This window comes from Oncorhynchus nerka, linkage group LG4, assembly GCF_034236695.1.
Source record: "Oncorhynchus nerka isolate Pitt River linkage group LG4, Oner_Uvic_2.0, whole genome shotgun sequence".
NCBI classification, from domain to species: Eukaryota; Metazoa; Chordata; class Actinopteri; order Salmoniformes; family Salmonidae; genus Oncorhynchus; species Oncorhynchus nerka.
The window spans coordinates 61,293,408-61,310,910 of NC_088399.1; the positions used below are offsets into that span (position 1 = coordinate 61,293,408).

At 40.4% G+C, this 17,503-nt stretch overlaps 1 protein-coding gene across 2 annotated transcripts; it reads left to right on the plus strand.

Moving 5' to 3' along the window:
• The first annotated feature begins 1,205 nt into the window (after positions 1-1,205).
• Positions 1,206-10,085, plus strand: LOC115128325 (C-type lectin domain family 17, member A-like). 2 transcript variants are annotated; one of them, XM_029658071.2, is made up of 8 exons: positions 1,207-1,326; positions 7,509-7,631; positions 7,978-8,076; positions 8,191-8,265; positions 8,712-8,774; positions 8,898-9,061; positions 9,178-9,305; positions 9,405-10,085. In XM_029658071.2, exons 1-8 carry the CDS (start codon positions 1,257-1,259, stop codon positions 9,571-9,573), a joined length of 891 nt encoding a protein of 296 aa, XP_029513931.2. In that variant the 5' UTR covers positions 1,207-1,256; the 3' UTR covers positions 9,574-10,085. The 2 variants fall into 2 exon arrangements, with proteins under 2 accessions (XP_029513932.2, XP_029513931.2); XM_029658072.2 differs by lacking the exon at positions 7,509-7,631 and having other exon boundaries at positions 1,206-1,326.
• Positions 10,086-17,503: the final 7,418 nt, after the last annotated feature.

The window sequence follows — 17,503 nt, forward strand, 5'->3', positions numbered from 1 at the left end:
TGCTCTAGTTCTCTAACCGCGTTTCGCTGCATACAGGCCGTGTACAGCAGGCCCATATAACAGATGGGGACTTCTTAGTATCTGGGTCGTTCAGGTGTGGGGTATAGGGTTGTGGACTGTTCCATCAATATAGGATCATAAATGAGATGTATAATTAATTTTTTTACATTTAGTTCCTCACGATAGGACAATAAAATGAATTAGATGTATAATTTATTTTAAAATACTGTTCCATCATGAAATGAGTTATTTTTGAAGATAGAAAAGCTTTTTTTTGTTTTTGTATTACAATCCATAACCGGGCTAGAATTCTGTGTTTCCTTATCTGCCGCCTCTGAGAACGTTGTAATTTTTTAAAATAGCCATGGAGTAGTCTGTCTCTGCACATCTGGTTATCAATATACAGTTTATCCACGACGAGAGCTACGCGTTTCCCTTTAAATCTATTTTCCTTAAATTGGTTACAGAACTTTATGCCGTTCTTCAATTTCCTTCAGGAACTGGTCATTCGTGCCAGCAAGTCTTTTACCCAGGCTTTTAACCATGATTTTATCTTTAAAGAAAGTCTGACACAACTTGCTTAGGCAGGAAAATTAGAGGAATTTTCACGCTTTAGTGCATTAACTATTTTCCTAAATGTTGCCGGATCACCAGCAGACTCCGAAATAGAAATGAGAAAGTAGCTTGAGTTAGCTTTCTTCATTGAGGAAGTACATCTACAGCATTGCACAATAGCCTGAAACACTTGGCCCAGGCCTGATTTCTCATCATAATGAGATCTGAAAGTTCTATAGGGAACAAATTATTTGTTCTATTTTGAATTCTAAGGCGTTTAAAAGGAGTGTGATTGTCTACCAGAGATATAACAATAGATGAGAAGTTCTAGAGCCAATTCAGTGTCAGACAAGAAAGCTCTATCAGCTGTGTGTGTGTGTGTGTGTGTGTGTGTGTGTGTGTGTGTACCACCTGCTGTTATGGTAGGTTTACAACAATAACACCTTTCAGCAGCTTGGTGAGTTCCAGTGTGGAATACAAGGTCGCTACGTGTTGGGTTAAGGTCTTTACAACATCAATATGCCTACCACCTATTAATTAGTACTTGTAGTAATAACTGAATTTAGTTGGTTAGTTAAATTAATGTCGCAAAGAGAGAAAAGAGAAGTCCTGTCATAGTCCCTCCCTCAGTCCCCGTCATATAAAATAAGTGTCTATTTGGGTTGACGTAATAAGTGTCTGGTATGAGTGTTTAGATCAGTATGTCTGAAGGAATAGTCCACGCTGATGTGAAGTTCAAAAAGCACCAACAGACTGAAGGAAAAGATGGTGGTAAGTTCTAAACTAAAATCTGTCACTAAAATCTATTTTTATAATCATGCTGTATGCTCAGGATGTGCAGAATGTTCAACAAAAAGCTTCCTCTATCTGCCAATATATACATCTCTAATCTTTAAGGGGCAATCTAGGATCCGTTTTTGAAATGAATGCTATATAGCCGTTGATTCTTGAAGAATATTACTTATAAACGCCTCATCAGCTTAGTTCAACTGTATTACCCCATCAGAACAAATGTAAGCTTGTTTTACGGTGTTGTTTGTATACAATGTCATTGTAAACAAACACGATATGGCTTTAAATCATGGTTAAAACTATCGTTTGTATCTCATGGTCATGGATGGTCTGTCCCCATAGCTCCGTCTCTGAACTTGAGAGTGGTTACATTCCTCCAGCCCCATCCCCCAGCAGTTTACCAAAACAATACCCAGATGGCCCCTTTAAAATTATATTTATACTACACTGACTTTATTTGACAACACATATTCATACCCTATTTCAAAACATGTTCGCTAGGACAAAAATGACTTGCATCACAGAGATTTTAGAGACTACAATTCAAAGGGTTTACAGGAAACATATTTGTTAGCTGATTTGCATTCACTCTTCATGCCTTATCAGTGATCTGTGCTGATTATTTTTACATTACAGTTTTACTTTGTCGCTTTGGTCAAATTTTCACAAGTATCTGGTACATTTTCACAACTCTTAGTACAAAACTCTTGTTAGGTTCTTATTTTTCAGAGTAAATAACCCACGGACACTAGAGAAGCTTTAACCAAGTTTAATTCTTCCCAAAGGTTCTGTACAGCTGTAATCAGACAGCGAAACTTCTCATATCACAGTTATATACATCCTACTTAAGACACTCCCTCTCTCCAATCTGACCAGATACTAACCCTGATTACTCCCTTAAGGGGAACTGACCTCACCTCCCGACCTCAACCCCTCCTTCACCTAATCCCCAGCTATTCATCTATCTTCCCTATATCAACACATCGTTCTCTTCTCCTCCTTCAAACACATTCCAAAGCCTTCTGGCTCCCTACAGACTCTTTCTATTCAAGGCTCCGTCTCTATCATTTAATTCATATCTCAATGTGCAAAGTTTAGCCAATTCCAACACTCTAAACTGGTCACACTTGTAACCAAACCAGTCTTTAACTCAAAACCTTTCATTGTGCATTCATTTGGATTGTAAACATCTCTCACCACACAGCCATTGATTCAAAACATATGTTTATTGTGAAATGTAATGAGAACATTGGTTTAATTTCTATTTAGTCATTTTAACTAATAGTTAATCCAATAGAAAACAAAAAGATACGTGTTTCAAAACTCAGAAGTACTGAAAGTAAAATGAATTAACTGAAAGTAAAATGAATTAGAAGTACTGAAAGGAAAATGAATTAGAAGTACTGAAAGGAAAATGAATTAGAAGTACTGAAAGGAAAATGAATTAGAAGTACAAAGTAAAATTAATTAGAAGTACTGAAAGTAAATGCTACAGTACTGTAAATTACTGATTACACCACATTATGGCAATACACTTACATTACCCAACAAAATTGACAGAAATTCTATTTCCATAATATCTATCCAATGTGTAATCAAAGGTGTGATCAATGAAGACATCCTCTACAATCATTCATGCAAAAAAAATGTTGTTCTGATATAATTGCAAATGTAAGAAAGTAAATTAAACGGAATGAATATAAAACATAACGTTTAGCATGCATTAGTTTGCATGAAGCCTGTCTTGAGCATTTGGCCATAAATTCTCATCCACATCACAGTGAATGTCCTCATTACTCATGCACCACAGGAAAAACATTTTGACATGGCTAATCATTGACATTGGTCTGCATTGATGTTGTCGAATGCCTCATTCATGGCCAGAAGTAGGGTGGCACGCTCATAGGGATGGCGATCGTACAGCTTCCATCTTCATGCTGAAAAAGATTCCTCTATAGGGTTGAGGAAAGAAGAGTATAGGCCACGAATGGGGATGGGCCCAAAACCATGCCTGAACCACCTCTGCAGGGTGGAACCTGACATTGTCACACTCAGTAACATAGGTTACCCCTTCACATTGACAGGCCTGTTCAATTTCATTGAGAAACACAATGAGATGTGCAGCGTTGTAGGATCAAGTAATGCCCTAACTGGGCCATCCTCAAAATAGCTGCGTACATTGAGATGTTTCCCCCACATTGTCCAGGCACTTGGGCGGTTGCCCATTGGACGATGAGTTTCCACCCACGGCTCTGAGTTTTGGCCAGTTTGAAGCCCACTTCATCAACAAATATATATTTGTGATGGTTCACAGCAGCATCAAGCACCATCACCCTCTAAAATATATTTTGGTTATTTTTACAATATAGTTACAATATGATAGTGTGATGTATCATGTGCATCAAATAGTAACAGTAATACAGTATATAGTGCTGGACCTGAACATACTTGGCTTGCAGATGTTTCACCCGGTCGTTGTTTCTCAAAGGCATCAGGTAAATGTGTTTCATAGATACCTGGATGCCTCTCCAAAAGGTGGGCCATTGTTGGTAGGCTGATGGATGTCACATTGGCAACGGTGTCATCGTTCTCCGCAATGGCCTGCTTTATTTTGGACAGCCGTATGTCATTCCTGGCCCTCGCCATTTCCACCACTGTCCATCCTTCCTGGTCAGCACTTCCCAACCATCTGGGTCTTCTGTCCATTCTGAGGTAGAACAGAAAAATGTACATGCATTATAATATGTCATTTACTGTAGATGTAAAGCATAGTACATGTCCTCCAGACTTACCGCTTTTCTTGATGACATTTTCTCAGGATCAAATTGACAGTTGATCTTTTCAGATTGGGGTGAACTAATCTATCAGCATGCCTCAGCCTCTGTTTATCACATGTTCAACAACGTTTGATTTCATAAGATACAACAGTTCCCTCCTCCCCTCTGATGTCCACCTCTTTGACGGGGCCCATGCCCAACTCTTTGACCTCTTTAATGGGGCCCAGGCCCACCTCTCTTAACAGGCCCCTTGTCCACGAGCTCTTTGATTTCCACCTTTACCTTGCGGTCTTTCCTGCTCCCTGTTGAAATCAATTAGCAACAACTAGTAGTCATTATGTATGGTTATCATGCATCATACATGTCATTTAGATGTTTCTACTTTACAAACACACTTTATTTTTGTACTTCTCAAGATACTTATATAGTGGACAAACCAGTTTAAAATTCATAGGTTTACCAAACGGTTAAGGGGTTAAAACCATTAAGCTCAGTTGGATTAAGTGATGGTCGAATGTATTTGAGCAAATGAAGAATCATATGAAAAGTATTGTGAACATTGCATTGTGAAAGGCAATGACTTTATATGAAGGGTATTTCTAGATGAAACAGTGATCAGGTTTGGTGAAAAGGTTACTGGGTGATTTTGTGTGTTGTACTTAGTCAATTGAAAATGTGCTTACATTTTTGAAACAACAGCCTTTGTCATGATCTGTTTTGAGTTTGTACAAAATGTTACCGCATTCTTGTGAAAACAGGACCAAAGCGCTAAAATCAAAAATAAATAAACTGAGTGTTAAGAAAACACCCAATGTGATGAGAGGAGTGTTTGTGCTCACATTTTGATGGTTATGTCTTTCAGCAACAGCATCCAAGTGAATGATGCCACGTCTTAAATCTCAATTCCTCCTCAGCTGGTGACCAGACATCTACCGAGGGGTCAAATGGTATGTGTGTGTGTGTGTGTGTGTGTGTGTGGGTGCGTGCGTGCGTGTGGGTCAGATGAAGTCAGTGCAAGCTCGGCAAAACAATGAGTAAGTGTCGTGGAATTATCAGAATATGTTGGTAACATTTGTAAGATGTTTAATATTCATCAAATGTGTAAGTTACTTCTCATAAGAATGTATTTTGTTGTACTATAGTGGTGGCCATTGGCAGTTATCTGTTCTATGTCAGGACTAAGTTGTGGGCCACATGAGAGGGAGAGGTCAAAGTTCATCATGTAAACATATCTTATACTCCCTAACTTTCCCAGTGGGGAAAGGAGGGGTTGCAGTGTCTGGAATCATTCTATGCTCCCTCTTTGTTGACCTGTATGTGTTTGTCCAGGAGTTTGTGAGTTGTTGTATCTAAATGACAATTTGATATATGCCTGTTGATTTGGAGGATGGTTTATGGTTCTGGGGTTTTGGGAAAGGAGACAAAGCTGTGATGAATTATGTCTATGACTATGTGTGTCTTTGCTATTAAAGGAACTCAGTTGCATTAAAGTCTCAGAAAATTCACTGGGGAGACACTGTGGGATTGTGATAAGAGCTCATATAATTAAAGATGGACTTTTATAACTAACTCTGACGTGTGTGTGTGGTTTGCTCCCATGATTTGGTAAATTTCCACGGAGAGAACAGATTCTAAGTTGGCATTTTCATCAAAACCATGTTCCTTGTTCCAGAGCATACACTGAGTGTACAAAACATGAGGAACACCTTCCTAATATTGAGCTGCACCCCCTTTTGCCTTCAGCACTGCCTCAATTTGTCGGTACATGGATTCTACAAGGTGTCAAAATGTCCACAGGATGCTGGACCTTGTTGATTCCAAATCTAGTGTCAAGTTGGCTGGATGTCATTTGGGTGGTGGGCCATTCTTGTCTAAGAAACTTGAGCTTGAAAAAAACCAGCAGTGTTGCAGTTCTTGACACACTAAACCGGTGATCTACCATACCCCGTAAAGGCACTTAAATATTTAGTCTTGCCCATTCACCCTCTGAATGGCACATTAAAATCCATGTCTCAAGCTTAAAAATTTCCTTAACCTGTCTCCTCCCCTTCATTTACACTGAAAGTGGATTTAAACTACATCATTAAGGGATCATAGCTTTCACCTTAAGTATTTCATAGAAGAGCAGGTGAGCAATCCCAGGTACTTCTCTGCCGCTGCCACTACAACTATTTTCTGACTTTGATGCATTTTGCTTGACCTTATCTGGTAGATATCTGGGGAGCAACCATAATAACCAAATAAATCATCAAGAGTCCATTCCAAGTTACTTTCACCAACTCAACAGTCCCCAACCTCTCCTCCACCCAACCTGACACCACATATGGATCAACCAAACAACAAGGATCCATTTCCATCGGGCTCAGTTTGGAAAAAGCACTGCATCACAGTGCTAGAGGTATCACTACAGACCCTGGTTCAATGGCTGTATCATAACTGGCTGTAATCAGGAGACCCGTGGGTGGCGCACAATTGGCCCAGTGTCATCCTGGTCAAGCTGGTGTAGGCTGTCATTGTAAATAAGAATTTGTTCTTAATGGACTTGCCTAGTTAAATAAAAAATGTCTCACCCCAACTGGGCCAAAATCAGCCTTGGGACAATCTTCGCTGGTACCTCAGGTTCCGTCTCTGAACTACTGGAGCAGATCCCTGTTTTTGCACTTGACGCCCATCTTCCTCACCACTACTTCCCTCTACACTCAACATATATGCAGCAGTCATCACTGCACCTGCCACCACATTTTATTCATCCTCACTCTCCTCCTGTCCCATTTCCTCCTCAAGCTCTTCCAAACTTCTGTGCAATCCTCCATTCCATATTCACACAAAAAATCGTACATAACTCTCCTTTTTATCTTGTCCATCATCTTCTCCTTCACCAGATCTTTCAGAAGACCTGTGTAATCCCCACTCCATGTTTATTCATAATATGCTGCACTTTCTTCCTTATTTCCTTTTCTGCCATCTTCCCCACTGTGGCCTTCGCCCAACACCCTGACCGCCTCTCCGCCCACTAAGGATTACTTGTCGACTCAGAATGATTTAGCTGCAGTGTATTTTGCCTCTCTTCAGCTCAAAAAATGTTGTGGTTGGTCATTTTCCTTGCATACTTTCTGACGCTTGCATCGATGGATGCTTCAAAGTATGTACAAACAGAGAACGCATTTGAAGTGTCCTAAATGCTCCGTTTTGCATACTTTGATTTGGAATCATTCTCTGACCCTCCCGTGTTCCAATTTGTGTGCTCTGAGTACGGTAGTATGCATTATGAGAAACACCCACAGCTGTTTTCTTCATGTTTGATGATTTCATGTCTCACATACAATAAAATGAAGTAGCGGGTCTTATAGGTCAGTTTAATTCATTCTCTCTCTGTCTCCTCAGCTGGTGACCCTGATTCTCAGGAGGGGTCAAAGGTCAGAGCAGGTGGATGTGACCCTGTCAAAGTGGTCCTGGTGACTCTCTGTTTTCTTCTGATGGGGATGGTCATTGGACTTCGGTTTCTGTGTGAGTGACCTAGACAGTGGAGGTGGCTAGTCTAAAGCAGACTCTATATCGGAGACAGATTCATAGAGGCTCTTGTCCAGAGCTATGAATATAGAGAAATATCTAGGCACATTTTTAGCGCAAGAGCTGGAAAATCCCCACAGTACTGCTTCAAATGGATAAATGTTTTATGCCAGGTCATTGTCTAATTTCTGTGACAACATAACTGATAAAATATAAAAATGTTGGTGAATAAAATGAATAGCTATTTGTAATACTTTTCACAATCAACTAATATTACATTATTATGCAGAAGAATGTTGGGGTCAGATTCCTACAATTTAAATGTTTGTCTTTTTGCAATCAGATATCAGCAACCTGCCAACCAAAAACACAGAGCTCCAAATTCTGCAAGCGGCTTACAATCATCTAAATCTTACAGATTTGGAAAAAGCTTTTACCTCAGGTGAGTTTAGTTCACACAAAGAAAATGTTTACATCGGTTTTCTAATATAACTGTTGTTTATATGTAGCTGGATGTAGGGAACTTGAGTCAGAGTTGTTATCTTTTGGCAACTAGCTTTAATGATCAAAAACAGAGAGCTTCAAGAACTGCAAGTCAAGAACAAAGATCTTCAGGAGAAGGAACGTGCAGGTGAGTGACACATATGACCCTCCAATTAAATTGTGTTGTCTGCCACTAATACAGCCTTTCCATTGAAATGTTCCTCCTTATAGAATATTAGAAAAAAGGTGCTGCTTTTGTTATTGTTGGTTAATTCCAAAAAGTATGGATTCCAATGTCACGCTGTGAAAATGATGCTGGTTGGCATTTATTATCATGAATCTTGCCCTGGAGGCAGCTCTGCAGTGTGGTCATCAGCTGGCACAGCCACAGTCACAAAATGTGATTTTAAACCTAACCCTAATCTTAACCACACTGCTGGCCCAAACCGTAAATGAAGACCAAACAGCTCATTCTTGTTTTCATAATCGTTGTGAGGCCCATCTAGCGGGAGTCGCTCAGTTCTGCCTTCAGGGCAGGATTCATGGCAATAAACTTCAACCTGCGAAAAGCATACTTATCTTTATTCACAACAGTTCGGCAACAAAATGAAGAATTGAGAAAGCAGAGAACTCCACCTTCTTGCCCTACAAACACAGGTGAGATCATACTATGAGGGAATGTGTTTACTCATAGATGTAGTAGGTTGTATTATGACCCAAGATAAAAACCTGTTTCAGATAGCAATCCTGAGCATTGGGTTATATCTGTTCTCTCCACAGGGAATAATGACTGTCCTAAACCTATGAACTGTGCTGAAGGCTGGGAGTATTATGGGGGGAAGTGCTATTACTTCTCCCCTGATAAACTGACCTGGGCTCAGAGTCGGGATGAGTGTATCACCAGGGGGGGACACCTTGTCATCATAGGGAGCCTAGAGGAGCAGGTATGACTCTATTATTGATTCTCTCAGTTGTTTTGATGCACATTTTCCTTTCCTCTACTAACATACAAATGACAATAAATCTTGACATAATTCTTCATACAATGTTTCTGGTGAAGAAATTCTTAGATCAGAAAATTGGTACAAAAATAAGTACGGAGCCTGAAGACATGTTCTGGATTGGGCTGACGGACAGTATAAACGAGAATGAGTGGTTATGGGTGGACAATTCATCTCTAAGCACAAGGTTTGAATGCATGTTTAAATCCATATCATAATACAATCACCCTAGATTAAAACGTATTGTGATCATACCTCTTATGTATTATCATCCTTCAATCCATAGCTTCTGGCTTGGTGACCGGGAGCCAGATGACTGGAAAGGAGAGAATCCCGACGGTGAAGACTGTGCTAGAATGGGGGAACCGGATGGTACTAAAGACAGCAAGAGTTGGTTGGATGTCAACTGTAATAAGACTCAAAGAAGAATATGTGAGACAAAATCCCCCTTGTGAAACAGTATCTTTAAGAAACTCAAAAGTTCCTTTTAAATATGTCTCTGAACAACTAAATCTTTTTTTGCTGGCATTGATAAGAAGTGAGGAGAAACTGTATTATGACTGGTTTACAGGAGATTACTGCTGATATTCACATCTTTCTTTGTACATATCATTTGTAATGCTTGTTATGCTATGGTGTAAAACAGTCTAATGAAAAACTTGTCAGATACATTCAGTTCACGACTCTTCACTTCTCAGTAGGCTACAGGTGTTGGATCTTAATTTGCATAGTATTGTTATAGCAACAGGATTTGAACTTTAGTCCTTCAATCATATGTCGCTTGATTGGTGGTTCACAAGCAACAAGAGTGATAAAAGGAAGATCCTACACCTGTACATCATCCTCAGTGTGTTTTGTACATGTATATTTCTGCTTAACAGTGCTGTCTCTAGGCTAGTCATTTGAGAAAAAAATATTGTTTGTCTATCCAAACCATTGCATTAATAAAGTGTCAAAAGTAAAATTAGTTTTTTTCAGCAGTATATTTATTAAGAAGCCTTGTTGTCTTACCTACAGTAGTTCAGGGGCTAGAAAAATAAGATGCCAGAATGCCTACTGTTCATTTCTCTAGTGGTGTATCATGAATATTCAAAAGGTAGAAAATAAAGAATTGTCATATGAGGTTTGACACAAAGTTTTAAAGTAGGTGTATTAAAGGGATTTATTAGTGTCTCCATACCCACCACATTTAAATGCTGCTTTACAGTAGTCTGAGAGATCACTATTCATTATTAGATTACCAAGATGGTGAAATGGAGCCTCATACATGGTTAGTGGTGATTTTAGCATGTAAATCTTGGTGGGACAAACTCCACTTTTTTTTTAGATGCATGCCAGCAAAGCCACTACACAACAGAACACTAAACAATACACAAACTGTGACAAACTGTTAGGGCCTACATAAAGCTGTCCCAACAGCAGTACCAACACCTTATCACTGCTACACCTGGCTATTAAGGGAGCCTTGTCTGGCAGCGAAACCGTTCATTCAGCCTCATTTACTGCCTTTAAAAAAACATTGACTGGCTTAAACAAATGTGGTTTCTTCTGACAATTGAGATCTACAAACTACGGCATAAGGGGACGACAAGCGATTTAAGAAACAATCTGTAATTTAGATTAAGACATTAACGAGCGAACTAGGACATACGAAGTCCATTCAGAAATTATTCAGACCCATTTCCTTTTTCCACATTTTGAACCCCCAGAAAGACCCTTTGCTATGAGACTCGAAATTGAGTTTAGGTGCATCCTGTTTCCATTGATCATCCTTGATGATTTGGAAAGGCACACACCTGTCTATATAAGGTCCCACAGTTGACAGTGTATGTCAGAGCAAAAACCAAGCCATGAGGTTGAAGGAATTGTCGGTAGAGCTCCGAGACAGGATTGTGTCGAGGCACAGATCTGGGGGAAGGGTTCCAAAAAACGTCTGCAGCATTGAAGGTCCCCAAGAACAGTGGCCATCATTCTTAAATGGAAGAAGTTTGGAACCATTAAGACTCTTCCTAGAGCTGGCCCCCCTGCCAAACTGAGCAATTGGGGGAGAAGGACTTTGGTCAGGGAGGTGACCAAGAATCCGCTCGTCACTCTGACACAGCTCCTGAGTTCCTCTGTGACGATGGGAGAACCTTCCAGAAGGACAACCAACTATGCATCACTCCACCAATCAGGCGTTTATGGTAGAGTGGCCAGACTGAAGCCACTCCTCAGTAAAAGGCACATGACGGGGCACTTGGAGTTTGCCAAAAGGCATCTAAAGGACTCCCCATGAGAAACAAGATTCTCTGATCTGATGAAACCAAGATTGAACTCTTTTTGGCCTGAATACCAAGTGTCACGTCTGGAGGAAACCTTGCACCATCCCTACGGTGAAGCATGGTGGTGGCAGCATCATACCGTGGACCGTGGGGAAGTCAGCGGAAGGGATTGAGAGACTAGTCAGGATCGAGGAAAAGATGAACAGAGCAAAGTCCAGAGAGATCCTTGATGAAAACCTGCTCCAGAGCTGAAAATAGCTGTGCAGCAATATTCCCCATCCTACCTGACAGAGCTTGAGAGCATCTGCCGAGAAGAATGGGAGAAACTCACCAAATACAGGTGTCAAAGCTTGTAGCGTCATACCCAAGAAGACCTGAGGCTGTAATCGCTGCCAAAGGTGCTTCAACAAAGTACTGAATAAAGGGTCTGAATACTTATGTAAATCTCAGTGTTTTCAGTGTTCAGTGTGTCATTATCGGGTGTTGTGTGTAGATTGCTGAGGGGGAAAAAAAACTATTTTATCCATTTTAGAATAAGGCTGTAATGTAACAAAATGTGAAAAAGGCCCCGGGGTCTGAACACTTTCCAAAACCTATGATTCAAGGGAGCAAGACCAAGGCTCTTGATACTGTCCTGTCCCATCTTAGAGGTGACAGAGAGAGACCCTTCTTGTGTTTGTGGGCTGTATAATAAGGGAACCAATGTTCTCATGTGAATGTTCTCATATTCTTCTTCCCTGCCCATGTGGTAGAGATGTTTGATGTCTGCAGAAAGAACTTCGCCATTTGCACTACGAAGTACAATCACACTATGTACAACCCCATTAATCCATGATTTTTTGTGATGGTAGTTCGCGTTGAGAGAGGTATAATCTTGATTTTCCCCCCTCCAACTAGGCCTACGTATACCATTTGTCATCACTGTATAAATCGATACATACAACCCGTCAATAGACCAATAGCCCAACAAAAAGCAATATGACTTGAATTCAAAGAACAGTATGTTTGGAATGTTGAATTTTGCATTTTCTCCGTTTGGCCGTGTAACTTTGTCCAGGTGACATCTCCTAAAACAAGTTGAGAATGAAGGACACTCGCCAATGTTTTTAATTTATATTAGGTGACAGAGTACTAATACTTCTTGTGTGAACTTTATATGCACTATAAACTAAGTATTATTTAAGAGTCTTGGTTACCTTTATTGTGAAGTTGTAACTATCCGTACTACAGTATAACCTGATCGAGGATCTCTGAAGAGACCTGAAAATAGCTGTGCAGCGACGCTCCCCATCCAACCTGACAGAGCTTGAGAGGATCTGCGGAGATGAAGGGGAGAAACTCCTCAAATACAGGTGTGCCAAGCTTGTAGCGTCATACCCAAGAAGACTAGAGGATGTAATCGCTGCTAAAGGTGCTTCAACAAAGTACTGAGTAAAGGGTCTGAATGTGATATTTTGATTTTTTGATTTTTTTTATACATTTGCAGAAATTCCTAAAAAATGTTTTTTTTTCTTCGTCATTATGGGGTGTTGTGTAGATTGATGAGGGAATCAGGCTAACTTAAAAGTCAAGGGGTCTGAATACTCTCTGAATGCACAGTATGTATTGCTATATACATAGGCATTATCATCAAGTTCTGAGTTTGAAACTAAGGTTAATCTGCCCCCTCAGTCATTTGTCGATTTTATTGTATTAATATAGACACTTGCAGTCTTAGACATTGTTGATTCTCTCCGCCTGTCACTAAGTCAAGATGAAGACTAGTTCTGAACACTCATGCAGAGACACTTACAGAAGCCTATACATCTCCCCAGAACAAAACACCCCAGCAGTTCCTCTATAGCGAGTCTTCTCATTCCCTGTAATACAGTGCCTTGTCCACATTTTATTGTGTTACAGCCTGAATTTAAAAATAATTCAATTGAGATGTGTCACTGGCCTACACACACAATACCTCATGTCAAAGTGGAATTATGTTTTTAGAATATTTTATCAAATGAATAAAAAACGAAAAGCTGGTATTTCTTGAGTCAATATGTATTCAACTCCTTTGTTGTAGCAATACTAAATACGTTCAAGGACTGAAAATGTGCATAACAAGTGCATGGACTCACTCAGTGTGGAATTATTTTTTGTATGTCTTCATCATCTCTGTACCGCACACATACAATTATCTGTTGAATTGTATTTAACTCGGTAAGTTGACTGAGAACACATTCTCATTTACAACAACAACCAGGGGAGAGGAATGAGCCAATTGCAAGTTGGGGATGATTAGCTGGCCATAATGGTATGAGGGACAAATTGGGAATTTAGCCAGGACACCAGGGTTAACACCCCTACCATAGGATCTTTAAAGACCACACCTGTTTTAACATCCCATCTGAAAGACTACACCCTACACAGGAAAATTGTGCCTAGTCACTGTCCTGGGACATTGGGATATATTTTTAGACTAGAGGATAGAGTGCCTTCTACTGGCTCTCCAACTTCAGTGGGATGCAGGCTGGTATGCTGCTGGCATCTGTGAGGTCACTCCATTCGAGCAGTGAATTTCAAACACAGATTGAACAAAAAAAGACAAAGAGGTTTTCTAAAACGCTCCGCAAAGAAGGGCACCTAATTGTGCCACCAGTCACTACGAAGATATAGGCGTCCTTCCTCACTCAGTTGCCGGAGATTTCACCATGAGGCCAATGGTAACTTTAAAACAGTTACAGAGTTTAATGGCTGTGATAGGAGAAAACTGAGGATGGATCAACAACATTGTAGTAACTCCACAAGGAGACGGCCCTGGTGCCTGCTGGACTTTCTTGGGCGCCCTGAAGCCTTCTTCACAACAACTGAACCGCTCTCCTTAAATTGAAGTTCTTGATGATCCGATAAATGGTTGATTTAGGTGCAATCTTACTGGCAGCAATATCCTTGCCTGTGAAGCTCTTTTTGTGCAAAGCAATGATGACGGCACGTGTTTCATTGCAGGTAACCATGGTTGACAGAGGAAGAACAATGATTCCAAGCTTCCAGTCTGTTATTTGAACTCAATCAGCATGACAGAGCGATCTCCAGACTTGTCCTCGTCAACACTCACACCTGTGTTAATGAGAGAATCACTGACATGATGTCAGCTGGTCCTATTTGTGGCAGGGCTGAAATGCAGTGGAAATGTTTTTGGAGGATTCAGTGAATTTGTATGGCAATGAGGGACTTTGCAATGAATTGAAATTCATCTGATCACTCTTCATAATGTTCTGGAGTATATGCAAAATGCCATCAAACAAACTGAGACAGGAGACTTTGTGAAAATTAATATTTGTGTCATTTTCAAAACTTTTGGCCACGACTGTAGAATCTCGCCATCACGGTTGACAACTCCATTGTGTCCTCCTCCCAGAGCGCTAAGAACCTTGGCGTGATCCTGGACAACACCCTGTCGTTCTCAACTAACATCAAGGCGGTGGCCCGTTCTTGTAGGTTCATGCTCTACAACATCCGCAGAGTACGACCCTGCCTCACACAGGAAGCAGCGCAGGTCCTAATCCAGGCACTTGTCATCTCCCGTCTGGATTACTGCAACTCGCTGTTGGCTGGGCTCCCTGCCTGTGCCATTAAACCCCTACAACTCATCCAGAACGCCGCAGCCCGTCTGGTGTTCAACCTTCCCAAGTTCTCTCACGTCACCCCGCTCCTCAATCACCACCTTCCGGAGACACCTGAAACCCCACCTCTTTCAGGAATACCTAGGATAGGATAAAGTAATCCTTCTCACCCCCCTTAAAAGATTTAGATGCACTATTGTAAAGTGGCTGTTCCACTGGATGTCTTAAGGTGAACGCACCAATTTGTAAGTCGCTCTGGATAAGAGCGTCTGCTAAATGACTTAAATGTAATGTAAATGATCTCACCTATGTTTGTGCGACAAGGGAGTGGAATTCTCTGCTCAATCAAGTCTTGACTTCGTTTCAAAACTGTTTAGATTGTTTTTACGTTTTGTACCTCAGACTTCAGTTTTTATCTTATTCTTGTTGAATCATATTAAAATGGGCAGTAATAGTTTATATAGGTATATACAGTTGAAGTCAGAAATGTACATACACTTATGTTGGAGTCATTACAACTCATTTTTCAACCACTCCACAAATTTCTTGCTGACAAACTATAGTTTTGGCAAGTTGGGTAGGACATCTACTTTGTGCATGACACAAGTAATTTTTCCAACAATTGTTTACAGACAGATTATTTCACTTAGAATTCACTGTATCACAATTCCAGTGGGTCAGAAGTTTACATACATTAAATTGACTGTGCCTTTAAACAGCTTGGAAAATTCCAGAAAATGATGTCATGGCTTTAGAAGCTTCTGATGGGCTATTTGAGTCAATTGGAGGTATACCTGTGGATATATTTCAAGGCCTACCTTCAAAATCAGTGCCTCTTTGCTTGACATCATGGGAAAATCAAAAGAAATCAGCCAAGACCTCAGAAAAAGATTTGTAGACCTCCACAAGTCTGGTTCATCCTTGGGAGCAATTTCCAAACGCCTGAAGGTACCACGTTCATCTGTACAAACAATAGTACGCAAGTATAAACACCATGGGACCACGCAGCCGCCATACCGCTCAGGAAGGAGACGCGTTCTGTCTCCTAGAGATGAACGTACTGTGGTGCGAGAAGTGCAAATCAATCCCAGAACAACAGCAAAGGACCTTGTGAAGATGCTGGAGGAAACAGGTACAAAACTATCTATATCCACAGTATATCGACATAACCTGAAAGCAAGAAAGAAGCCACTGCTCCAAAACAGCCATAAAAAAGCCAGACTACGGTTTGCAACTGCACATGGGGACAAAGATTGTACTTTTTTGAGAAATGTCCTCTGGTCTGATGAAACAAAAATAGAACTGTTTGGCCATAATGACCATTGTTATGTTTGGAGGAAAAAGGGGAAGGCTTGCAAGCCGAAGAACACCATCCCAACCGTGAAGCACAGGGGTGGCAGCATCATGGTGTGGGGGTGCTTTGCTGCAGGAGGGACTGGTGCACTTCACAAAATAGATGGCATCATGAGGAGGGAGAATTATGTGGATATATTGAAGCAACATCTCAAGACATCAGTCAGGAAGTTAAAGCTTGGTCGCAAATGAGTCTTCCAAATGGACAATGATCCCAAGCATACTTCCAAAGTTGTGGCAAAATGGCTTAAAGACAACAAAGTTAAGGTTGTCTTTAAGAGTGTGCAAGAGTGTGCAAAGCTGTCACCAAGGCAAAGGGTGGCTACTTTGAAGAATCTAAAATTATAAATATTTTTGACACTTTTTTGGTTCCTTCATGATTATTTCATAGTTTTGGTGTCTTCACTATTATTCTACAATGTAGACAATAGTACAAATAAAGAAAAACCCTTGAGGGTAGGTGTATCCACACTTTTGAATGGTACTGTATAAACCTCACTTGCAACTCATAATAAGAGTTCATGGGTGAGTTATTATTTGGTTTTACATTATTCAGTATATTGGACATGTACAGCACCAACACATAGGTTTTTGATACTGCCCCATCTCAGAGGTGACATACTGTATAATTGGGGGACCAACGTTCTCTTGTGAATGTCCTCATATTCTTCTCCCCCGCACATGTGGTGAAGATGTTTGATGTCTGCAGAGAGAACTTCCTCATTTGTGCTGACCTCTGTGCTGCCTAATCTGTTGTTGTTCATGTTAGTAAAGTGTGAATATCTTAATTTCCTTGTTTTCCAACTAATGATTAAATATATGATAAATTAATTATCACCATTATGTCATCACTTTGTAAATCAATACAACAATAGCCTGAAAAAAAACAATGTGACTTTAATTCTTGATTTTCAAAGTATGTTTGAACTGTAGATGTCTGTTTTATTCTGTGTCTCTGTTGCCTGTGTGAAGCAGGATGTGAATTCTGACAGCACAGCTGTCACGACTTCCACCGAAGTTGGCTCCCCTGCCTGTTCGGGTGGTGCTCGGCGGTCATCGTCACCGTCCTACTAGCCACTACCGATCCCTTTTTCGTTTGTCTGTTGGTTTTGTCTTATTAGTTTCACCTGTGTGTATTTTAGTTTAATTTGCGTCCTTATATATAGTAGGTT

Excerpts from the sequence above, each read along its gene's own strand:
- LOC115128325 (XM_029658071.2), top strand. The coding sequence starts at position 1,257 with ATGTCTGAAGGAATAGTCCACGCTGATGTGAAGTTCAAAAAGCACCAA. Across the intron at positions 1,327-7,508 it reads GACTGAAGGAAAAGATGGTG|CTGGTGACCCTGATTCTCAG; the intron begins GTAAGTTCTAAA and ends CTGTCTCCTCAG. Across the intron at positions 9,306-9,404 it reads AATTCATCTCTAAGCACAAG|CTTCTGGCTTGGTGACCGGG; the intron begins GTTTGAATGCAT and ends TTCAATCCATAG.